Raw genomic sequence first — 25,979 nt, forward strand, 5'->3', positions numbered from 1 at the left:
TCTTAAAAAAAAAAAGAGGGTATTATAGAAAATCTAAGAGTTTTGTCTTAATGGTTGTAGGGAAATCATTTGAGGCTAATATTTAAATATAATTTGCATACTATAAGGTTTACCAAATGTACAATTCGGTAGTTTTTTAGTGTATTCATAGTGTTCTGCAACCATCACCACTATTTACTTACAGAATTAATAGCTTTTGAGAGAAAGAAAAGGAAGCATAAAAGAATGAGTGGACTATTTAGGGAGTAGCATTTCTTTCTTATTATTTTTTTAAGATTTACTTATTTATTTGAGAGAGAGCAAGAGCGTGTGGGGGGGGGGGCAGAGGAGAAGGGAGAGAGAGAATCTCAGGCAGACTCCCCGCTGAGCGTGGAGCACTCTGCAGGGCTCCATCCCATAATCCTGAGATACGACCAGAGCCGAAATCAATTGTCGGACACCTAACCTACTGAGCTACTCAGGTGCCCCGTGAGTAGCATGTTTCATATATGTATGTGATACTTTATTGTGGCAATTTGAAATATTTTTAGAACTATTTCTGTAGATTGGTGAGCTTGGACTATCTAGAAATTAAATGTATAAGCAATTGACTTCAAAAAGTTTTTCATATTTACTGTTACAGTATTTGTTGTATAATGAATAAGGGAAATGTAGGGGTCAGAAATAATCATGATTAGCAGAGGCTTTAATAATGCTATTTTGTGCCTTGCATATTACCCATATATTTTATTGCATTACCTATTTTAACTAATTTAATTCTTACAATAGTCTTTGAAGTAATTACTGTTGCTCTCATTTTAGATATGAGGAGACTGAGGTAAGAAGAGATTAAATATTTTTTTCTTTTTAAAGATTTTATTTATTTGACTGGGAGAGAGAGAGCACTTGTAGTCAGAGCTGCAGGGAGAGGGAGAGGGAGAGGGAGAAGCAGGCTCCCTGCTGAACAGAGAGGCTCACTGTGGGGCTCGATATCATGACCTGAGCCAAAGGCAGTGGCTTAACCAACTGAGCCACCTAGGCGCCCCAAGATTAAATATTTTCTACGGTCATGGCTAGTTGGTGGTAGATTGAGGACTTCAGAGGCAGTATTAATTCAGGGTCTTAGTCCTTAACCACTCACGCTCTGGTGCCTCTCAATAATTTATAATGCAGAATAGCCCCTGTGCAATATATGTATTGTGTACTGTGTTTCGATTACTGTTATTATTTCTTACTATATCTTATTCTGGAATTTGATTATCCTACGGAGTTTGCATTGTATTTTGGGGCCTTTTTCATTATATTTACAGTATGCTTCAAGCATTCACCTAAGAGTTCAGTTTTATTCATACCTTAAAAAAATATCAACGTGGCTGCTCTGTAGTGGTGCTTTGGTGTGGATAATTGATAAAATCATCTTGATGATGAATTTTTTAAAATGTGCACTGTCTTTACTGAAAATATTTAAAGTTGTTAATTCTTCAGGATGAAGTCTGAATAAAGAAAAGGGATGGAGAATAGGGAAAGGAAGGGCTAAGTATAGCACCTAATGTTGCCTGATTATGACAGACTTTGAAATTTCACAGCCAACAAAGTTTTTTCTTAATTCCTAGTAGAGTCTTGCTCTTGCACTTTGTCACATGGAAATAAATATGTTATAAATGTAATACCAGCTACTATTTTAAAGATTGGATACTAAAAACCTTCAAGAAGATAGTGGTACTATAACATCTATAGAAAACCATTGTTTATTCTGTAGTACATACTGGATTTCTTAACCTATGTATGAAATAAAGAAATAAATTGAATCATTTTGCACCTACATGTAACTTATGTCATCAGTTCTATATTGGGCATTGTTTCACATCAATGAATATTACTTTTTAATGGTTGTATATTATTTTTTTTTTTTTAAGGTTTTATTTATTTGAGAGAGAGCATGAGTGGTGGGGAGGGGCAGGTGGAGAGGGAGAAGCAGCCCCCCCCCCACGCTGAGCAGGGATCCCAATGCGGGGCTCGATCCCAGGACCCTGGGATCATGATCTGAGCTGAAGTCAGACGCTTAACCAACATAGCCACCCAGGCACCCCTGGTTGTATGCTATTCCTGTGAGATAGTTTATCATATTTAAATCAGTCCTTTTTTTTTTTTATTTTTTTTTTTTTAGATTTTTTTATTTTTTATTTTTTGAGAGAGAGAGAATGAGAGTGGGGAGGGTCAGAGGGAGAAGTGGACTCCCTGCCGAGCAGGGAGCCCGATGCGGGACTCGATCCAGGGACTCCAGGATCATGACCTGAGCCGAAGGCAGTTGCTTAACCAACTGAGCCACCCAGGCGCCCAGTCCTTTTTTTTTTTTTAAAGATTGATTTATTTGAAAGAGGTAGGGGAGAGGGAGAGAGAATTTCAAGCAGATTCCCCACTGACCGTGGTGCCCAACACGGGACTTGATCTCATGACCCTGAGCAGAAATTAAAGAGTAGGAGGCTTAACCGACTGAGCCACCCAGGTGCTCTTAATTAGTCTTTTTTTTTTTTTTTTTTTTTAAGATTTATTTATTTGTCAGAGAAAGAGAGAGTGAGTGCACATGAGCAGGGGCAGTGGCAGGCAGAGGGGGGAGGGAGAAGCCGGCTCTCTGCTGCAGGGAACCCGATGCAGGACTCGATCCCAGGACCCTGAGATTATGACCCGAGCTGAAGGCAGATGCTTAACCCACTGAGCCACCCAGGCATCCCTAATTAGTCCTTTCTTGATGGATCTTTTTTGGTCCACTTATCCTCAATATAAAGAACAATGTAATCAATGAACATATTTTATAAACTGCTTTTGGGAGCTAATATAAATTCCTAGAAGCTATTTCACTAGTTCAAAGAGTTGATGTATAGGCTTGCTTTTGATAGGTATTATTAAATCCCCTTCCAGAAAACCATACCGATTTATAGTCCAACTAGCAGTGTATATAATATAGTGCTGTTTCTCCAGTCTTCCTGAAGCTTGGCATTAATTATTGACATTAATAATTGGCATTATTTTATCTTTGCCAATTTACCAAGCACATTTTTTTGATTACTAGCAAGATTTGAGTATCTTTACATGTTCTGGCTATTGGTATTTTTTTCTCTAAATTGATTATTTGGTTGCTTTGCCCTTCTTTTGGAGTTTTTCTTCCTGATTTATATAAACCTTAATATTAAATGTACATATTTCCTGCATGTAATAGATACTTGGTCTGGCTTGTCATTTCTCATAAGCTTTTGTGTGTTCTGCCATCAAGAAGTTTCTGTGTAGTGATATTACCATATATTTCTACATATATATATGTAGATATATGCAGTGTAAACACAATGTAAATATATTTTTATATATTTGCATTACTCTTTTTCCTGTATTGTTTTTGTATTTTTATTTTTAAAAGATTTTATTTATTTATTTATTTATTTATTTATTTATTTATTTAGTACGAGCAGAGGGAGAGAGAGAGAATCCCAAGCTCCATACTGAGCATGGAGTTTGATGTGGGGCTTGATCTCATGACCCTGGGATCATGACGTGAGCCAAAATCAAGTCAGATGCTAACCGACTGAGCCACTCAGGCGCCCCAATTTTGTTATTTTTAGAATGGAAATCTTGTTAACCTACTCATCTTTATTAAGTAGGAAAAACATCATTTCCCTGCTGTGATAGGAGTTAATTTCCCCCATTTTGACATTGTTTTTCTTGACTTTTTTAATGGTGTTTTTTTTGAAAGGCAGAATTTTAAACTGAATTTTGAAATAATTTCAGCTTCCAGAGAAGATGGAAAACTCTCATATATTTTCTCTGTCACACATTAATGTATAAAATGCCATATACCCTAACCCCGATTTACCAGTTGTCATTTTGCTACATTTGCTCATATCCATCCATCATTTGTCTCTCCATCTGTCTGCCTTCCTACCCCAGTCTCTCCCTCTTTCTCCTTCCCTACCTACCTACCTACACACACACACACACACACACACACACACACACACACACTTTTTTTGGGAGAACAGTTGAGAGGAACAGAATCCCTAAATACTTCAGTGTGTGCATTTCCTAAGAACAAGGATATTCATTTACATAACTTCAGCATAATTATCAAGACCCAGAAATTTAACATTGATGCTATTAGTATTGAAGTTGCACTAAGTCCCAATAATATCCTTTGTAGTAGTTTTATTTTCCTCTGCTTAGAATCCAGTTGGGGATCAAGGATCGCATTTAGTTTTCATGACTCCTTCAAAGTTTCCTCAACCTTTTTTTAAATCTTTTATGTCACTGATAGTTTTGAAGAGTAGAAACCTTTAATTTTATATACTCCCCATTTTGGGCTTGTTTGGTGTTTTTGTAATGATCAGATTTGGTTAATGCAATTTTGGAGAAAATAGAACAAAATTCTCACTGTATCACTTTAAGGGGTACCTGATGACAATTTGTTCCATTATAGATGATGTTACCTAGATCACTTGATGGAATTGGCTTTCATATGTATCCTATGAAAATAATTGATGTTAGCTCATTATGAATTTTAGTTTTGTAAAATCAACATACTCCTAAAATGTAAATATAGCTGCTTTGCCAAGGGTTTTTGTAATATTTATCTTTGATAATTAAAGTGCAAAGATTATTCCTAGATAAGATTTCCCCACCCTATGTTCACTTTATCATGTATATATACATCTGCATAATGTATACATTTAGGGTTTGTTAAATGTAGTGAAACATTTTAATTATTAAGGGTTTGGAAAACATTACATGTTTTGGGATGCCTGGCTGGCTCAGTCAGTAGAGGGGGTAGCACTCTTGATCTTTTGGGGTTGTAAGTTGGAGCTCCACATTGGGTGTGGAGATTACTTAAAATCTTTAAAAGAAAAAAATGACATGTGTTTACAGTAGTAGGGTATGGGAATATTTTAAACTGTTCTTGGCCTTTTTTTTTTTTTTCCCTTTTCAATTTTAATTTTGATTCTTGTTAGTTATCTGGTGTTAAGCTTTATGACAGCTAAGTGGCTTTAACCCTACCATGCTTAGAAATACATATATTACTTAACTGAGGAAAATAAAAAGTAGTTATATGCAGTATGTTTAGTGATGGTTTTGATTTCCTTACTTTATTGCTAATGAGGCAGTGGTTTGTCTTGGTAGATTTGTGTATGTTAGAAATTACATAGGTGTACTTTTTATTAGATAAGCTTATTAATATGTACTTTTACTTTGTTTTTTTTTTTAAAGATTTTATTTATTTGAGAGAGAGAGAGAATGAGAGAGAGAGCACATGAGAGGGGGGAGGGTCAGAGGGAGAAGCAGACTCCCTGCTGAGCAGGGAACCCGATGTGGGACTCGATCCAGGGACTCCAGGATCATGACCTGAGCCGAAGGCAGTCGCTCAACCAACTGAGCCACCCAGGCGCCCAATGTACTTTTACTTTGCACACACATTTCTCCCCTCTGCCAGTATTTGTTTACTTTGAACATAGTACAGTTATTTACTTGTCTTGGGTTAATTTATTTATTGTAACTTTTCCTCAGCAACTAGTCTTCTATAGCTCAGCATGATTGATTACGTTCATAATATTGACATATTTGAATGACTTCTCGTTGTGTTGGAGTAGTGCTTGAAAAACTCAGACTTTTTTTCAAGGTTGGTACATTAAATAGCCTATCTTTTTAGGTGTTTTGGAATCAAGATCCTAGCCTAAATTGTTGATAAAGAAAAAAGAAATTTTATCAAATCAGACTTAAACTATGATATCCTTATAGTTCTGCATACAGGTTAATTCTGGTAACTTGTTGTATAGTGAATGATAGATACTGTTATTGCATCATCACTGTGATGGATGATGAAATAATTTCCTTCTCTTATTCCTTTATGACCTGTTTTGTAGTAGTAGTTGATGCTGATAATTTTATGTATGTATGTATGTATTATAGTGCCTGAGGGGGGCCCCCAGCTTTTTGAGGTATAACTGACAAATGAAATTGTAAGATATTTAAATTATACATCATGATGATTTGATATGTATATACAGTTGTGATGAAAGGATTTTCTCCATCTGATTAACACATCCATCACCTCATATATATAGCTTTTTTTTGGTAAGAATCTTTTGATTTTTTTTTTTAAGATTTTATTGTCAGAGAGCTTGCTAGTGCACAAGCAGGGGGAGCGGCAGGCAGAGGGAGAAGCAGGCTCCCTGTTGAGCAAGGAGCCTGATGTGGGACTTGATCCCAGGACCCTGGGATCATGACTGAGCCGAAGGCAGACGCTTAACCAATTGAGCCACCCAGGCATCCCAAATCTTTTGGATTTTCAACAGACATTCTCTGTAGTAACACGAAGCTTTAAATACCCTGTGCTGCTATCTTTCTTTAATTTGTCTTTGACATTTTGTATGTCTGTCTGTATTTGAAGCTCTCATGTTCCCTAGCCTTGGCAGCCAGTGTTTAGGATGCTCCCGCTGACCAAACGTGGTAATATTTGACTATAAAGAATAATAACTGCAGTGATCCCCATGATTCTAAAAGACAAAAAATGATTCCCTTTCTTCCTCCAAAAGAAAAACTTAATTGGTCACCATTGGAGGATGATCGTGATCTCATTATTTAGAAAGCTGGTAAGAATCAAGTAGTTTTTCCTTTACTGTGTGAACTGTGCTGCCACTGGGTGTCCAAATCCTGTGCTTGAGTTGCATCTGTGACCAATTAAATTAGAATCTGGGGCATGCGGCCAGGCATTTTGCTGTAATGAAAAAAATTGGATGACTTGGATGTGCACCTAGGCTTAAGAACCACTGTTCTACAAGGTATTTCTCTTATGGGGTACCTTGTACTAAATAGCATTGCTATGGTAAATGCAACTACCAGTTCAGTGGTCCTTGAAAAGGGAGAAAAAAATAGAAGGACAAAGAGTTATGCTGTGTATACTGTGTGCATGTTGCATTTGGGATCTTGTTTTTATTGATGTAAACTTTCTTTTCTAGGCCTCCTTGATGCCGCACTTGCCTGTTCTTCATCCTTCCCACCCCTCTTTCCAAACTCATTGGCTGCTCTGTCTAGTCACCTTTGCTGGCTTCTGCTCTACCAGACTTCTAAATGTTGGAGCGTGCTCTCTTTTCTTAAAGTTCCTACCCTAGGTGTCCTTTGGTTTTAAATACTATTAAATATTATTTATATACTGATTACTCTCAGATGTTTATCTCTAGCCCTAACAATATTCCCTCTTGGATTCCAGAATGGAATATTTGGCTTGGATGTCAAAGTATTTTTTCATTTCAGACATGGTTCTGCTCTAGACTCAGTAAATAGTAAGATCATCAAGGGCTCTGGCTTTAAGAGCCCTGTGTCATTCTTGATTCCTCTCTTAAAGAACTTCTCCTGTACTCCCATAAATGCATTAGCAAATCCTGTCAATTTGAGCCTCAGTATATTTTGAATATGACTACTACTACTCTCCCTACTCTTTTTTTTTTTTTAAAGATTTTATTTATTTATTTGACAGAGAGACAGCGAGAGAGGGAACACAAGCAGGGGGAGTGGGAGGGGGAGAAGCAGGCTTCCCACGGAGCAGGAAGCCCGACGCGGGGCTCTGTCCCAGGACCCTGGGATCATGACCCAAGCTGAAGGCAGACGCTTAATGACTGAGCCACCCAGGCACCCCTCTCCCTACTCTTTTATCCCCAGTTATCTTCTGTGATTCTATTAGTCACTCAGGTTTTTTTTTTCTTTTTTAAGATTTTATTTATTTATTAGAGAGAGCCCAGTGCACAAGAGTGGGGAAAGGGGCAGAGGGAGAGGGAGAAGCAGAGAGTCTGCTATGGGGCTCAATCCCAGGACCTTGAGATCATGACTTGAGTGAAAGGCAGATGCTTAACTGACTGAGCCACCCAGGCACCCCTAGTCACTCAGTTTTAAATAGATGGTAACTCCTCACTCTCTCCAAATTAAAATCCCTATTTCCTAGCATGATGCATAATGGGGTCTTCATATGTGTTATTTACCTGCTTAACTCATTCATTCCCTTACTATAATGATCTAGCTATACTATATACTACTTGTAGGTCTCAAGTGGATCACGCTCATTGTGTTTTTTCTTTTTTTAAAGAAATTTTTCTTTTTAAAGATTTTATTTATTTGACAGAAAGAGACACAGCGAGAGAGGGAACACAAGCAGGGGAAGTGGGAGAGGGAGAAGCAGGCTTCCCGCAGAGCAGGGAGCCCGATGTAGGGCTCGATCCCAGGACCCTGGGATCATGACCTGAGCCGAAGGCAGAGGCTTAACGACTGAGTCACCCAGGTGCCCCATCATTATGGCTTTGTATAGGCTGTGCTTTCTGCCTGGAATTTTTTTTTTTCCCTAAACTTTTATTTATTTATTTGAGAGAGAGAGAGCATGAGCACGAGTGGGGGGGTGGGGTGGGGCAGAGGGACAAACAGTCTCCCTGCTGAGCAGGGAGCCCAGTGCAGGGCTCCATTCCAGGACCCTAAGATCATGACCTGAGCCGAAGTCAGATGCTTAACCTACTGAGCCACCCAAACACCCCTGCTTGGAATTTTTAAAAGCTTTTTATTTTGGAAAAATTTTAGATTTACAGGAAAGTAAGTTGCAAAGAAAAGATAGTACAGAGAGTATCCATATACCTTCACTTACTTTGTTTCCCTGGGTGTTACCTCAGAGTACTTTGGTACATTTGTCACAACTAAGAAACCAACATTTCTATCTGGAATTTTTATTTTTCTTTAGATCACCTGCTAATAAATACTACCCTATCTTCTGTGAAACTGATGTTTTCTGCTCTGTGTTTCAGTAGCCCCTCCTAGATTTTCATAGCACTTCTCGTAATATATGAATAAGACAGTACTAGCAAAGATAGTCTCATTATTACTACATTCAAACACATTTGGAAAAAAAAACAAAACCAGCGATTCCATGTTTCACATTTTAGAACAGCTACTTGACCACAACAGTAGCCAACGTGAGTATTTCAGTGGATTTGGGAGATAGATCATTTAAAACATTGGGTGTCCAACACCAGATTTTTCCCTGATTATTGAAATCAGAACATCAGAGTGGTGGCTTAAATTCAGGGGTCATTTTATGTGTTGGTGAAAACATGACTATTTGAACATTAAAATCACACTCAGCACCATGAGATGCTCATGTTGAGAGGAATGAAAGGCCATTTGAGGCAATAGCTCAAATGTCTCACCTTGTTCTCTGTGATATATACCTAATGAATGGAATATTCATTAGATGATGCTTAAAATTATTTTCTCTTCTAGGGTAAAAGAATTTGTATTTAACTGAAATGTGTGTAATTCTGTTATTTCTTTTTTTTTTAAAGTACTTCTCATTCTAAATTCTCATTGTACTTTTGTGTTTTCTTGTTTAGATTTATTTATGATTCTTGATGGATGAATGGTTAAAATCAAAACTGTTTTCTTTTAGAATTCTCATTATTAATTTCCAGAACATTGAAGCGTTGCTGATTAAAATACATTTGTGATATTTACTCAGTTCTAGATGCTATCAGGGCCTGTTCGTTGAAGTATTGAAGGATTCTGGGACAAAATGAATCTGCTAGCCTACTGGGACTCTTACATTTAAGGATATTCCTGGGTGGAGTTATATCACAAAGTCCTTCTGAATTTAAACCTGAGGGCTTGGATCTGAACTGTCATCTCTTCCTTAATTGTAGTCAGGTAGCTATTCTAAAATTTGAAATACAGAGTTTTTCAACAAATTTGTTTGAATAACTAGTATTAAACTGGGAATTCCAGGGCAAAGATGGTCTTATTTTATTGTATTCCTTAAATCACATGACACAAGGACCACAAAGGACAATGTATGTTTTTAACTAGGTGTTAGGAAATACAGGGATGATATCTTCTAAAATTAAAAAGTAAGAGAAATAAATACTGTATGGCTTTATTCTGTGGCAGTACTGTATAATAGAAATATGTGTGAACCAAATATATCATTTCAGATTTTCCAGTGCTTCATTAAAATAATTGAAATAGATGAAAATAATTTAAGCAGTATCTTTGACTTAACCCATTTTATTATTTCAACATCTTAGCGGTATACAAAGTTAATGAAATTTTTTGCTTTTTTGGGTACTAAATCTTCAAAATTCAGTGTGTATTTTTTTTTTTTTTTTTAAGATTTTATTTATTTATTTTGAAAGAGCGAGCAGGCACAAGCGAGGGGGAGGGGCAAAGGGAGAGGGAGAAGCAGACTCCCCGCAGAGCAGGGAGTTGATCCCAGGACCCAGGGGTCATGACCTGAGCCCAAGGCAGACGCTTAACCTACAAGCCACCCAGGTACCCTCAGTGTATATTTTATACTTAAAATTCTTTACAATTTGGAATAGCCACATTTCAAGTGCTCACTAACTATATGTGTGCAATGCCTAAAATGTATTGGACAGTGTAAAATTAACCCATTAGGGTAATTCTACTTAAGCATTCTCAGTTCAGATGCTAAACATTTCATCTTTATTTAGATATCACAAAATTTGCAATTGGAGAGGTAGATTCACATACCAAGCTGTTCACATATACTTAAAAGTTTTTCAGTAGTGAAATTGAGTATCAGGTATTCAATTGAAAATTAAAGTGGAAGGGCTGGTCTTACTGTTACAGTAAAAAGACATTACTTTTTTTTTTTTAATTAAATGGTTATTAAGGAAATACAAATAAAAACCACAGTGAGTTACTACCTCATACTAGAGTGATTTTAATAAAATAAACTGAAAATAACAAGTGTTGGCAAGGATGTGGAGCTAGCTGATGGTTATACAACATTGTGAATGCACTAAAGACCACTGAATTGTACACTTTAAAATGGTATGTTCTATGAATTTACCTCAATTAATAATTAATTTAAATAAAATTAAAGTTTTGTTTCTTGGTTAGAGTATTCTTAAAGTTTTAAGTAGCAACATTTGCCTAGTGGATTTTGTAGTAGACAGTGTTCTATTGGTAATCTATAGGAGATGGAAATTTTTTTTTTTTTTTTAAAGATTTTATTTATTTATTTGACAGAGACATAGCGAGAGCAGGAACACAAGCAGGGGGAGTGGGAGAGAGAGAAGCAGGCTTCCCGCTGAGCAGGGAGCCCGATGTGGGGCTCGATCCCAGGACCCTGGGATCATGACCCGAGCTGAAGGCAGATGCTTAACGACCGAGCCACCCAGGCGCCCCTATAGGAGATGGAAATTTTTAAAGCATTATTTCTTGGCACTCAAAATATACATAGTAAATTTTTAAATTCTGAGAATTCAGTAACCATTAGTTGCTAAACTTCTCATTGTCAGCATCTGTGGCTGAGCATTGTTGATGCAGGCTCTCTGAGGACACTATGGATAGGGTCATTGTAAGAATTAAATGAAATACTAATTTTAAAACACTGGATAGGGGCGCCTGGGGGGCTCAGTTGGTTGAGCGACTGCCTTCGGCTCAGGTCATGATCCTGGAGTGCTGGGATCGAGTCCCGCGTTGGGCTCCCTGCTTGGTGGGGAGTCTGCTTCTCCCTCTGACCCTGCCCCCTCTCGTGCACTCTCTCTCACTCTCTCTCTCTCAAATAAATAAAAAATAAATAAAAATAAAAATAAAACACTGGATAGGGGTGATTGTTCCTTTCTGTCCCTTACCCCTGAATGTAGTTGAAGTTGTCATTTCGTATGTCTGCTGACCACATGTCAGCACTTTAAGGGTGGGAACTTAAGTATTCATTCTTAGACTTTTAGCTTTTTTTTTTTTTTTTTTTAAGATTTTATTCATTTGAGATAGAGAGCACGAGCAGGGGCAGAGGCAGAAGCAGGCACCCCGCTGAGCCAGGAGCCCGATGTGGGGCTCCATCCCAGGACCCTGGGATCATGACCCCAGCCGAAAGCAGATGCTTAACCATCTGAGCCACCCAGAAGCCCCTACTTTTAGCATCTTACATAGTACATAGAATAGGTAAATATTTGAACTAAAACCTTGACTCATTCCTCTGCCTCTTAGTGTGCACCTTAAAATGGGCAAAGATTTTTATTAGTAATGCTGAGTACCATTAGAGCCCATAAAATGTCTCTTGTCTATCAAAATAAATAGAATAATTATGAATGGCACTGTATAAGGAGCTTGCTGTGAAATATTTCAGCCAGCATCAGTTTTATCAGAATCTCTAAGTAGTTTAGTTCTTCAGATATATTTAGAAATAGGATTTGTAAGGTGCTTCTGGATATATATATATATATATATATATATATATATATATGCATATATTCTTAAAAGTATATTGTTGCCTTCAGAATGCATGGAGAAAGGATGAATTGGCATAAGTATCTAGATAAGCAGGAAAGTGTCAGGATATCCTCAGAGGAAGATGGGCTTTTTAAAAGTTGGGTAGATTTAGAGGGACTTTCTAAATAAAGGTACGATCTCTACCAACAGAGTTGTATTGTGTTTTTAAAAGTTTAAAATGGTAAAGGTGCCTGGATTGAAAGAAAGAGCCTGGAAACATGTAGATTTTTTGTGGTATTATCTAGATAAACTCTAATATAAGTTGAACCACCTAGGACTAATGTGATGGATTTATTTGGTATTCAGCATGACTGATGTGCATGCTTGGAGTTTGGTTGTTAAGTCAGAAGCTAAGTAAATTGGATGAGTTATTACTAGAAAAGCCACCAGAAATCCAGCTGTGGATTTTACTGTTTGGGGATCATTTTGAAAATGGTGTTTGTTCTAATTAGTAACATTTATTTGTTAGAAGTCACACACTTGTACTATAGCTAATTTGTGTACTATGATTTTAGTGATATTCAAACATTCTGCATTCATTGTGGGATAGTGCTCTGCCAGGGGACTTGGAGAGTTAACCTTTTGTTTTCTCAATCTGGCAAGTGCAGAAGGCTAAAGAGCATTATTTAATGGAACTTATAGAGAGTTGCATAAGACCAACCCTGGGCATAAGTCTTCTCTGAGCAGCTGGATCTGGTAGTTTAAAAGTCAGTATCACTGTCTATCTTCCCGTTAAAACAGTGTAGAACAGTAGGGAGGCTGCCGAAGGTCTTGAAGTAGTATGTATCATTAAGATAAAAGTAATTTGAAAAATCTAGGAGTCCTAAGTAGTTGTTAGGATATCTAATTCTTTTTTTTTTTCTAAGCTTTATTTATTTATTTTAGAGAAAGTGTGTGTTTGGCCGGAGGGGCAGAGGGAGAGGGAGAGAGAGAATCCCAAGCTGAGCGTGGAGCTGATGTGGAGCTTGATCCCACTACCCATGAGGTCATGAGCCATTACCAGCTGAGCCACCCAGGCACCCCCGGATATCTAATTCTTTGATTTAAAAACAACTTTGGGGTGCCTGGGTGGCTCAGATGGTTAAGCGTCTGCCTTCGGCTCAGGTCATGATCCCAGGGTCCTGGGATCAAGCCCCACATCGGGCTCCTGGCTCAGCGAGAAGCCTGCTTCTCCCTCTCCCTCTGCCTCTTCCCCTCCCCCTGCTCATGCTCTCTCTCTCTGTATCTCTGTGTCTCAAATGAATAAATAAAATCTTTAAAAAAAAAAAAAACCAAAAAACAACTTACTAGGACGCCTGGGTGGCTCAGTCGGTTGAGCTTCTGCCTTTGGCTCAGGTCATGATCCCAGGGTTCCAGGATCGGGTCCCGCATCAGGGTCCTTGCTTGGCAGGGAGCCTGTTTCTCCTCCCCCCCCCCCCCCGACGAATAAACAAATGAAATCTTAAAAAAAATAAAAACTTACTGTTTCTCTTAGGAAAGTGATTAATTGAAGACCCATATTTTTTCTGGGAAGAACATTCACTATTTTTGTCTTGTGTATAGCAGGAAGCGCAGTAAACTGGAGAGTTGTGAAACTATAGAGTTTTCTTCTCCAGCTCTGCCACTGCCTAGTGTGTTATTATTTTGGGCAACTTATAAAAATAAAGGATGTAGTAGTCTCATAATTCCTATCTGGAATAGTTCTATAGTGTTACCGATTTACTTGTGAAACTACAAAATATTCCCTCATTCATATTATACTTGTGCCCTACATGGCATCCCTGACATCCTTTTTTATTTTTATTTAGTGTGTTGTTGGTGGCTGCAACGCCAGCTTTGCTTCTCAGGGAGGGCTAGCTCGCCATGTACCCACACACTTCAGTCAGCAGAACTCCTCAAAAGTTTCTAGCCAGCCAAAGGCCAAAGAAGAATCTCCCTCTAAAGCTGGGATGAACAAAAGGAGAAAATTAAAGAACAAAAGACGACGCTCATTACGTAAGTGTTTCACTAAAAATCTGTATGTGTATTAGATATCTTTTGTTTATATCTTGGGCATTCATGGAATTCAGGTTTTACTGTTCTTTAACTCTGCTTGCATGTTTTTGTTAACAATGATAAACAGATAGGATCCCTTGGGTGTCAGTGTGAGAGTTCAGTGTGATAAATGTTTTATCTTAGTAGTTAAGGGAGGGTAAGTATATGTGGCCTTAGAATATAAAATCTGTATAGAATTACATTTTGATGGCTCCTTTGATTCTGTTCTAAAATAAGAAAATTTAAAATATGGCAATGTTGGTATTTTAGAAAATTTGGACATGTTAAAGGTAATAATGAAATAAAAGTAATTAGTCTGCTCCAAAGCGGTATGTGTGAATAGCAAAAACTATTTGTAGTATGTGTCTCAGTACTTAAGTCTATTGTAACACCTCTTATGTGCTCAATTACCAGATTATGAAATGTATCCTCAATATTTAGGATAGAACACAAGATGATGAGGCTTACAAATGCAGGGAGCAGGAATTGACTTAGAACCTCCAGAGCCTAGTACTGGCCCTGGTTCTTAGTGTCAACTGGCAAATAAATATGTCCTAAATGAAGAAGTATGATTGACTGCAGCTGTCAGTGAAAGGGAGTCCACTGCAAGGGTGAACTAGAAAGAAAAAAATAGATTGCACTGTACCCTCCTTTCTCTTGAGATTTGATTATAGAAGAGACTCCAGACAGTAAACTAGATTAGAAGGTTTGTTTCTAGAACGTTAACATTTTTTTGTTACTACAAAGCTGCAGTGGACAAATGAACAAATCATAGGTGACAAACTTTTCTAAACTCTTAAGTTTCTTGTTGAAATAAACAAGTGTATTTTTCAGAGTTGGCTATTGAATTTAGGTTATGGATCCATTTTCCTTTTACCTTCCATTTTGTAAAAACAGAAATGACATCTGTTTATTTTACTTGACTATTGATTTGGGTGGCTTGCAATCACAGAAAATTGCTAAATATATATTATGGTATTCAAAACTGAGAATAACTTTCCCACCTATTCCACTTAATAACCTCATTATTTTCTTCTGAGTGTATACATAGTAATCATTTAAACTTACTGACTTTTTCACATTATTTGTTTGGTAATACCTGTACAGTTTGCTAGTTCTCTTAAGGAGAACAGTTCAGTTAAGTATCCAGTCCTCACTTAGAAATGGAGGGACCGGTGGCTGCTTTTAATTAAGTCTGGCCTCTTTTGAGAATGTTTTTTCCAATATTAACTAATAAAACGGGCTACGCAGGGAGAGTGGTGGGGAGGGAGGTCTTGTGGTAGGTGGAAAAAAAATCTTTTTGTTTCCTGTTTTATGGGGGAGAATGAGGATAATCCTGAATATATGAACTTTAAAAGATCCAAGACCTTTCACTGTGAGTAGCCACTATTAAGTGCTGTGGTTTGAATGGCAGAGCTGCTGCCATTGCAGTCCATTCCTTCCTTAAAAATATACAAGTCTATAGTAGTGTACTAAAATCACTTTGATAGTACCTTCTTCATGTAATTCAGAGAGGTCATTTTCACTTAACTGGGTGAAAAGTACATTAACAGATAGTAGAACTGTAGCTCTTACTGTTTGACAATTTTGACATACTTTAAAGTGGAAAGAATAGTACAATAAATAGTTGTATATCTTTCATTTAGAGAATATGCCGTATTTGATTTATCTCCCTACATACATACTTTTGTGTCCTGATTCCAACATACAAGAATGCATCTCCTAAGAATAAAGATATTCTTTTACATGGCCATAATACCATTCTTGGGGAGATACCCATAATACCACACCAAAAAGGCAAAAAGAAATCAGGTAACGTGTATAGTTTTGAGCCACAGTCTTTATTTTTGTGGTCTCCAAAGGTTTTTTGATTATATAGCTCATCAGTTAAAAAAAAATGCTTGAGCACCCAGTCCCAACATCTGTGCTTATATAGTGCACACAGATAATGCTACTGATACACATTATAAAGCAGTTACCAAGAAGGGTATATTGAAAAACATCAAGATGAAAAACAAAAGTAGTGATAGTATTTTCTTCCCTTACTCTAAGGGATCATGACACAGACCTGCTTTGGAGACTATTGTTCTAGTTTCTCTGTTTCCTCTAAGTGCTTATCCTGCTCAGGAAAAAGCGTATTTGGAGAGCACGGACAGAGTAGAGTACACTTTTTCCCCCCACCAGTAGGCACAAATCTGATAGGAAGGGGGTTTGTTTTTCCTTTTGACTTTTTTTTTTTGGTCCCATAAACGTCAAATATTTTTTTCTGATTTACTGTTGCATTCCTAGTTTTGTGGGTTCTGCTAGTTTATTACTTGATGTTTTGCTTATTTCCTTTTGAAGAAAAGTACAGTGAAAAAATAGCTATTCATTATTGAGTATGCCAACTGGTGAAAACATTTCCCACAAAAGCTCTGGTGGATTTGTGTAGATGTTCTGAGAACTCCATGATTAGTAGAGGCAAATCCACCTCACGTAGTAAATCAGAATAGTGTGGTAAATCAGCATACATGTAATTCAGAATATACTGTACCAGGAAATCAGGCCATTTCATTTATTGTCAATAAAATATAATTTTTAATTACAGATGATCTTGAAAATTTTCATGTATTAGTAAGCTCCACAATTGTAAAATAGGAAATTCACTTTCCTTATTTTGAGCAACATTCTTATTAGGAATAAAAATAGCATAATTTATAATAATACTAGTGGGATGAAAATAGAAATTTAAAAAATGTTCTTACCAAATTAAATCTTCAGTGTATAGTTTTGTTGTGATTACACTAAGAGATTGATTACTCCAGATTTGTGAACTTATTTTAAAAAGTAGTATAAGCTTATTAATATAAACCACTTTGTGATTTAAGACATTTTTCATATGCATTTCTTTTACTTAATCATAGTCTATAGCTGTTGTATATTCATTTCACAAATAAGGAAACAGGTTAAGTAGATTAAGCAGTTGCCAAAGTCACACAGCTAATAACTGGTGGAGTTGGGAGTTAGAATTTTGGCAGACTCATTGGCACTGAAAACTGTATTTATAATTTTCTTAGATTGTTGTTAGAGTTATTTTTTTTCTTTGAATATTTATTTATTTGAGAGGGAGAGGGAGAGCAAATCCCAAGCAGACTGCCCACTAAGCGTGGAGCTGATACGGGGCTCAATCTCAGGATACTGTTCAGGACCTGAGCCAAAACTGAGTCAGATGCTCAACCATCTGTACCACCCAGGCGCCCCAGAAGAGTTATTTATATTCAAGAAAATACTTGCCAAAAACTCCAAAATAATATTACAGGTTTTTCAGATTTGGAAAAAAATTTTTTTTTTTAATTTATTTACGTAATCTCTGCACCCAACGTGGAGCTCAAACTCAACAGTCCTGAGATCAAGAGTCCTTTGCTCCTCCAACTGAGCCAGCCAGGTGCCCCAGATTTGGAAAATTTTTGATCACATGTTAATATAGAATATTCATGACATGTATTTTATATATTTGGCTGTGGTGAATTAGATCTCAGCATACTGATAGATGAGATACTCATCAGATTGTTGAAAATACAGGACTGGTGCTCAGGAGAGGTACTGAAATAAAATATGAAATTATATGGGAAAGATAGTAGCTGTAGTGTGGAATCATGAGGCCTAAGGTTAGAACCTCACACACCAATGGGCATAGTTAACCCACATTCACTCATTAGTTGGAAGTCTACTTTTGTGTATCCTTCTTGTCAGGTAGACCCCGTGTTCTGAAAGCAAAATAAAATTTTTTATTTAAATACCAGATACGTATGTTAATTGTTTCAATCCTTCTTCTTACATATTTTTGTGGAAAATCTTGGCAGATTGTTACATTTTTCTAAATATTCTTTACCTTTTTGTATTGACTTTTAGCACGACCACATGATTTCTTCGATGCACAAACACTGGATGCGATAAGACATCGAGCCATATGCTTTAACCTCTCAGCTCATATAGAAAGTTTAGGGAAGGGACACAGTGTTGTTTTTCATAGTACTGTAAGTATTTGTTATTGTTTTTTTTTTTAATTATCAATGTAGGTTTGCAAGAACATGTATTTTGACTTTCACAATCATATTTCTAAACTGCTCAAAATCTTAAAATATATTTTAACAAAATCACAAAAAGTTCTGCTTTATCAATATTTTAAAAATTACATGTATTGTTGGTTATAAAGCAAATACAGTTAACTCTTAACATGGGTTTGAACTGCACAGGTCCACTTAACACAGATTTTTTTTCAATAAATATAGTAAAGTACTGTAAATGTATTTTTCTTCCTTATGATTTTCTTAATATTTTCTTCTAGTTTATTAGAAGGTATGGTATATAATACATATAATGTATAAAATATATTAATCGACTGTTTATGTTATCAGTAAGGCTTCTGATCAGTAGACTGTTGTAAAGTTCTTGGGGAGTCAAAAGTTAAACGTGGATTTTCGATAATATGGGTGGTTGGCAGTCCTAACCTCTGCATTGTTCAAGAGTTAACTGTATTTTCCACAATTCAACATTTTGATGATTAAATTGAATATTTTAGCCTTTAATTTGAGCTATTTAGGAATATTGGGGTGACATTTGGGCTTGTAGGCATTTGAAGATCAGGCTCTAACCTTAAACTAGGTGTCTTTTCTGCTTTCCTCATTTGTAAAATTAGAATATTAGACTCTTTTTAACTCATAGCCGTAAGTGCTTACATGCTTCTCCCTCACCCCCCAGAACACATCTAAAGTTGGAATTAAATAAGATAACGGGCACAGATTAAAGATTTGTGAAGGAGGGAGTTTTTGTTTATTCTACTGATGTATCCTAAATTTCTGTAATTGTGCCTTGACACATAGTAGGCAGTCTGTATATTTGTTTGAATGACTATGTTCAGTATCAAGTTCAAATTTCAAGTGTCAAATTTGAAAAAGCAATAAATACTTTTATTTTTGGTTAGCTAGGAAGTAACAGAGAGTTGTTCTTTATTCCCATGCCCCTTGCCATTTTATTATCCAGTCATCCTTAAATTGGTGTATTTTGGTGTAGGTAAGTTAGTAGAGATAAATTTTAGACCAGACCTTGGTGATTTGAAACCCTGGAGAAAGGGATTGTTTAATTTTGACTGTTGAAATATAAAATATACTAAATTTAGGTTTTATTTCTTATATCAGTCAGAATGCACAAGAATTAAATACAAAAGATCTATTATTATTATTATTGGTGCAAAAACGTGGTTTTAGTATAGCATGGAGACAGGACCTGTGGGCAGAAAGAGCTGCCTAAAAAAATCAGTATTGATACCAGTTTCTCTACTGGTTTGAATATTTTTTCCATCTCCTATAACTCTGTTGCATTGCATTTTCACTTTTTCTTTTATGTATACTTCCAGTGAAACATTCCCAATTTTGATTATGATTACCAGAATGAAGGGCAAGAAATGTAAAGATTAGACCGAAAGCAAGGGACATTTTCTGAGATTGGAGCATGTGTTGTGAGTTTGGTTTGAGGAAAGGTGCACCGTTATTTATTCTCTTTTAAAGAACATTGGATTAAAAAAAGAACATTGGAAATATAGTTATCTAAATAAGAATGAAAGGGTTGAAAGGAAAATTAGAGTTTGAGAAGACAAAGTTAAAATGGCTGTATTGGGAATTCTGTTGGGATTCAGCAAGATCAGGTACTTGTTCAGCAGTAATGGTTAAAATCCTCCCTTGTTGTTGTTATTGTTTTTAAAATATTTTATTTATTTGAGAGAGGAAGAGAAGAGAGAACAAGTGGGCGGAGGGGCAAAGGGAGAGGGAGAAACACATTCCTCGCTGAGCAGGGATCCCGACACAGGGCTCCATCCCAGAACCCTGGGATTATGACCGAGCTGAAGGCAGATGCTTAACCAACTGAACACCCAGGCGCCCCTGAAATCCTCCTTTGAAGTTTGATAACATAGGTTTATGATTTGGTAGGTCTATAATTGTTCTTTTTGTCAAAGGTCAGTAAGTAAGATGTGGTCACCAGACCCAAAGTATGGCATTAGTACCTGTTTGTTCATTCACTTAAATATTGAGCACCTACTGTGTACTAATGATACAACAGTGAACAAAACCATTAAAACAAAACAACTGTGTCTACTGGAAGAGACATGATAAACAAGATGAAATAGTAGTAAATTGCAAAAACTTACAGGAAGTGGGGGTATGAGCCATTCAATTATTAGGGGGATGAACGTCATAGCTAGAGGGAAAATCAAATATAAAATTGAAAAATAGGAATATGCTAAGTATGTCTGAAAATATGCCAAGTATGCGAGAAGGCAGAGAGTAGGAGTTAAGTCAGAGAGGTAATGGGGGAGAATCTTGTTGGACTAAGACTTTGGTTTTTATTCTTTGTGTGATTGAAAGCCATTGAAGAAGTTTGAGTAGCCATGATCTGATGTGATTTTTTGTTTTGAAATTTTTATTGAGGTATAATAAATATAAACTGCACCCGTTTAAAGTATACAGTTTTATGAGTTTTGACACTTGATCTATGAAACCACCACCGGCCGCCACAGTTAAGATATACAACATTCCCATCACTCAAAAGTTTTCTAGTGTAAAACTTCACTGATCTCTTTCCTCTCATGTGGATTTTAATGTGCTCACTTGGGTTTCTGTGTTGAAAACAGAATGTAGGTCAGGATGGGGAAAAGAGGATCAGTCCTTTTAGTATCTGAGGTGAGAAAAGGCCAGAATGGTTACAGTGGAGATGCTAAGAATTGTTAGATTCTGAATATCTTTAGAAAGTAGTACTGACCATGGAGGGCCTGGGTGGCTCAGACGGTTAAGCGTCTGCCTTCGGCTCAGGTCACGATCTCAGGGTCCTGGGATTGAGCCCCGCATCGGGCTCCTCCTCCCTCTCCCTCTGCCTGCTGCTCCCCCTGCTCGTACTCTCTCTCTAATAAAAAAAAAAAAATCTTAAAAAAAAAAAAAGTACTGACCAGAATTATGGATGGATCAGATGTTGTGTTTGATAAAGTAAAGGATAACTCCACTGCTTTTGGCCTGGGCAACTGGACAAAAGGATGGAGTTGCCATCTCACAGAGAATTTGGGGAGAGCAGATTGAGGGAGAGGGCAGTGTCAAGAGCTTAATTTTTGACACATTCAATAGAGAATCTATTGCCTCTTTCACTTAGCCAGATGGATGTAAGAGTTCGAGCCCACAAGAGAGGTGTGGCTGCAGATACAAATGTGGACATTTTCAGCATATTAGTGGTATTTAAAGGAATCAGACTGGATATGATCACCTAGGAACTAAGTATAAATAGAGAAGAAGTGTAAGGAATGAGGTTTGGGGCTTATCACTGATTTTAAAGGGCAATAGATCTGATGAAATAATGGTTTAGTAATGAGCGAGTATCATGAATATTAAGGAATAATGATGGTGACAGTGAATAAGCTTGTGTTTTGAAAATGAAGCACCAATGTTCACATGCTTTCATTAGAGCAGCTTCTTGTGATGAAATCTTTAGGTTCACCATGGGAAGAACAGAGATGATCAAAAGAATGAAGGAACTAAAAACTGGTGATATTAGGAGTCTGGAAAAAAATTTTTTTTAATTCACTGCGTCAAAATCGTTTGTGAACATGAAAATCAGTTTTTTAGCTGTAGAAAATATCTGAGAGGTTTTAAGAACATGATACTTAATGTTTGCCATACAATAAAAAACTAACGAATAAGAGTGATTTGCACCCTGAAGTCACATCGGGGATGCATGAATACCTTGAACTGAGGAAGAGCCACAAAGGTAGTGTGTAATCTGAGGAGTGCTTTTTCCTGAGGAAAGTGGAAGGAAGAGGTAACAGTATGGGAAAAGGTACTTCATTGGACACAATAGAAAAGAAGGGGGTTAGGTGGACCTCCCAAATTCCATGAGTAGGAAGGTTTTGATGGAGGTGGTATGTGTTAAATAGAATCACTTCTTTTTTTTTTTTTTTAAAGATTTTATTTATTTGACAGAGAGAGACATAGTGAGAGAGGGAACACAAGCAGGGGGAGTAGGGAGAGGGAGGAGAAGCAGGCTTCCCACCGAGCAGGGAGCCCGATGCGGGGCCTGATCCCAGGACCCCAGGATCATGACCCGAGCTGAAGGCAGACGCCCGACAACTGAGCCACCCAGGCGCCCTGAATCTTCTTTTAGTAGGCAGACTATTCAATATTAACTGCAAATTTAAGTTTCCTAGCAACCAAATAAGCAATTACAGGAAATAACCATACTGATAGTGAAACAGTTTGCAGAAAAATAGGTTGTGAGGTACGTACTGTGCAGGTGGCCTAATTTGTCTTACTTCTTTAATTGAAACGTTTTCTTTTGAGCCTTCTCCAGAAGAGGTCAGCAGAATCCTAGTTACCAGTTAGTTGCCTTGCTGTGCTTGGTTGGTTTGCATTGTTTTCATGTCTTTTTTTTTTGTAGAGGTATTTTGTTTCAACATCTTCAGATCTGTCTTTGGGCTCTTAAATTAATCTCATTGCCAGGTCTAGAGTTAGTGTTGGTTTTTAAATAATGGGAATAGAGGTATTTTTTTATAAAGTGCTGTTTTTACTTAGTTCTAATATAGTTTGAGGTGGCTGCTGCTTAAACTTGGTAAAAATACTGAGATTTAGATTATGAGAACACTAAAGTGCTAATTTTGTTAATATGGAAGTTGTAAGAGTTATAAAATAACAATTTTGGTCAGTTATTTAAGCATTTCCTTAAATTTTCAGAATCTGGTAATGAATTGACATTCATTTAGAAAAAAAAAGATATTCCAGCCAATACGGATTTTTGGTTGGCAATCTAGCTGATCTTCAGACTTTAATTGATAGTAAAATAAATAGCATTTTCAGTCCCTTAATAAAGTTAACATGGTGTTAGTATTTGGCAATGCAAAACTTCAACTCCTTTTTTCTCTTTTTTTTTTAAAGATTTTATTTATTTATTTGACAGAGAGAGACACAGCGAGAGAGCGAACACAAGCAGGGGGAGTGGGGGAGGGAGAAGCAGGCTTCCCACAGAGCAGGGAGCCCGATGCGGGGCTCGATCCCAGGACTCTGGGATCACGACCTGAGCCGAAGGCAGACGCTTAACGACTGAGCCACCCAGGCGCCCCTTTTTTCTCTTTTTTGTGAAAATACATTATCAAAGGTGAAGCTTCTCAAAGCAGGTCAGAACAAAATATTGTAGTAATAAATGGTCTAGGATATGAACACTTAAAAAATCTTGATTAATCAAAAGTGCTTTTTATTGATATATTAAAATAATGTTCTACAAATCATTTTTATGATCTCTTTTATATCATTGCTAGGTAATAGCTAAGAGAAAAGAGGATTCTGGAAAGATAAAACTTTTGCTTCATTGGATGCCTGAAGACATGTAAGTATTTGGAATACTATGTATAATGAATAGACTCTTATTTTTATTAAAATTTTATACTAAAAAATTACTTAAGTTACTGGATTTGAATATCATAAAAGAATTACAGAAATTAAACTGCAAAACATTTTGACTTGTCAGTATTAAAAAGATAATCTGTGAAAGCTCTTAGAGTACCTGGGTCAAGGTATAAGCTTTACAACTAGCTTTTTTACTGTTTTGTGTGTGTTTTTTTTTTTTTTTTTTAAAGATTTTATTTATTTATTTGACAGAGAGAGACATGGCGAGAGAGGGAACACAAGCAGGGGGAGTGGGAGAGGGAGAAGCAGGCTTCCCGCTGAGCAGGGAGCCCGATGCGGGGCTCGATCCCAGGACCCTGGGATCATGACCTGAGCCGAAGGCAGACGCTTAACGACTGAGCCACCCAGGCGCTCCTTTTTTACTGTTTTTAATAAAAGTTGTAATAGCATCATTTTTAGGATGTGATTATGTGATTATTTTTAGGATTTTTCAGTGACCCTTAGGTAGTATGCAAGCAGCCTTAGTTGTGCCTTTGTTTGAATCGTTTATTTAAAAAATTTCTAAATGTTTTTTACCACACAAGGTATTTTAAAGAAAAATCAATTGGCTAGTTTTCTAGCAGGTTATGTTTTTCTGGCTCGCATGCTCCTTAATTAGACATTTCTTTCTTTTCTTTCTTTTTTTTTTTTCCCAAAGATTGTTATTTATTTAACAGAGAGAGAGAGAGCGCGCACAAGCAGGGGGAGGGGCAGAGGGCAAGGGAGAAGCAGGCTCCCCACTGAGCAGAGAGCCTGATGGTGGGGCTCCATCCCAGGATCCTGGGATCATGACCTGAGCTGAAGGCTGACGCTTAACCACCTGAGCCACCCAGGCATCCCTTAATCAGACATTTCATGTTCAATTTTCCTTTTATCTTTTCATTAAAAATTTTTTTTTCTTGTTAGAAAAGGTAATGAAAGTGTATCATAGAAATTTTGGATAAAATAAAAAACTACCAAGAATAGAATAAAGTTAAGTGGATGGAATCTCATGTATCCTTGGTTTTTCAGAAATCAGTAGTATGTGGTTAACATTTGTCTTTGTTATTAAATACCTTTCTATAATATTTTCTCATTCTAAGGAGATGTTAATGAATGTGATGTGAATTAAGAGTTCTTATTCTTTTTTTTTTTTTTTTAAGAGAAGGGCGGGGGTGGAAAGGGGCCGAAGGAGAGAGAGAATCCTAAGCAGGCTCCATGTTGGGTGTGGAGCCCGGCGTGGGGCTTTATCTCAAAACCCTGAGATCATGACCTGAGCCGAAATCAAGAGTCAGATGCTCAACAGACTGAGTCACTGGTGCCCCATGAATTAAGAGTTCTTAAATAGATTTGGGAGTTTACAATACATGCTAGCATATTGGTAAAGAAATCTAGCTTTTTTTTTTTGAATCTGTGACTATCAAACTGCCATTAATGCAGAACATACTTTCCACCACTTTCCCCCCTCCCCACCCAGGTTTTGTGGATATGCTACTGTAAAATATTTTGAAATGGCTTTGTAAAATTTATTTAATGAGCTCCTTTTTAGCTGAAACATTGAAGTTACCCATTTTTCTCTACTGTTAAGAGCTATTAAAATCAATACGCAAACTGCAAAATGTTAATGGTTTTCGATACACATTGCCTTCCTGAAAGTTTGTGCCAATTATAATCCCACCTACTACATTAGAGAGCTTATTTCTCTGGCTTACTATTAATACATTGATTATTATCACAAATTTTGTATTTCTATGATTACATATAATTTTTAAACTTTTTAATCTTTGGTGAATTGTTGGGTTTGTGTCCTTTGTCTCCCCTGTCCCTTTTTCCCCCAATGAGTATTCACCTGTTTCATACTGATTTGTAAGAGCTCTTTTTATATTAAGGTTAAAAACATAGTTCCTTTAAGATATATTGAAATATATGTGTATTCTTAGTATTTTGGAAATTGATCAGTCCAAATATCAGAATGCTTTTATTTGAATTTCCCGGTAGGATTAGCTTTCTTTGAATTCAGGATTTGATCACTTGCATTTTTTTACATGGGTTTTAATCTAGTGGAGTGTTTACTTATTTCTTCATTAAAAAACTTGGTGTCGGGGCGCCTGGGTGGCTCAGATGGTTGGGCGTCTGCCTTCGGCTCGGGTCATGATCCCAGGGTCCTGGGATCGAGCCCCGCGTCTGGCTCCTGGCTCGGCGGGGAGCCTGTTTCTCCCTCTCCCTCTGCCTCTCCCCCTGCTCATG

At 37.0% G+C, this 25,979-nt stretch overlaps 1 protein-coding gene across 1 annotated transcript in view; it reads left to right on the plus strand.

Annotated features, from left to right (window-relative positions):
• The window catches only part of AEBP2 (AE binding protein 2), a 69,162-nt gene that overhangs the window by 36,178 nt on the left and 7,005 nt on the right, over positions 1-25,979 (plus strand). Inside the window, exons 4-6 of the mRNA XM_032391703.1 lie at positions 14,073-14,259; positions 18,190-18,314; positions 23,627-23,694. Coding sequence (XP_032247594.1) covers positions 14,073-14,259; positions 18,190-18,314; positions 23,627-23,694 — 380 coding nt within the window. The remainder of the gene's footprint in view (positions 1-14,072; positions 14,260-18,189; positions 18,315-23,626; positions 23,695-25,979) is intronic.

Source organism: Phoca vitulina, unplaced genomic scaffold (assembly GCF_004348235.1).
Source record: "Phoca vitulina isolate PV1807 unplaced genomic scaffold, GSC_HSeal_1.0 scaffold64, whole genome shotgun sequence".
NCBI classification, from domain to species: domain Eukaryota; kingdom Metazoa; phylum Chordata; class Mammalia; order Carnivora; family Phocidae; genus Phoca; species Phoca vitulina.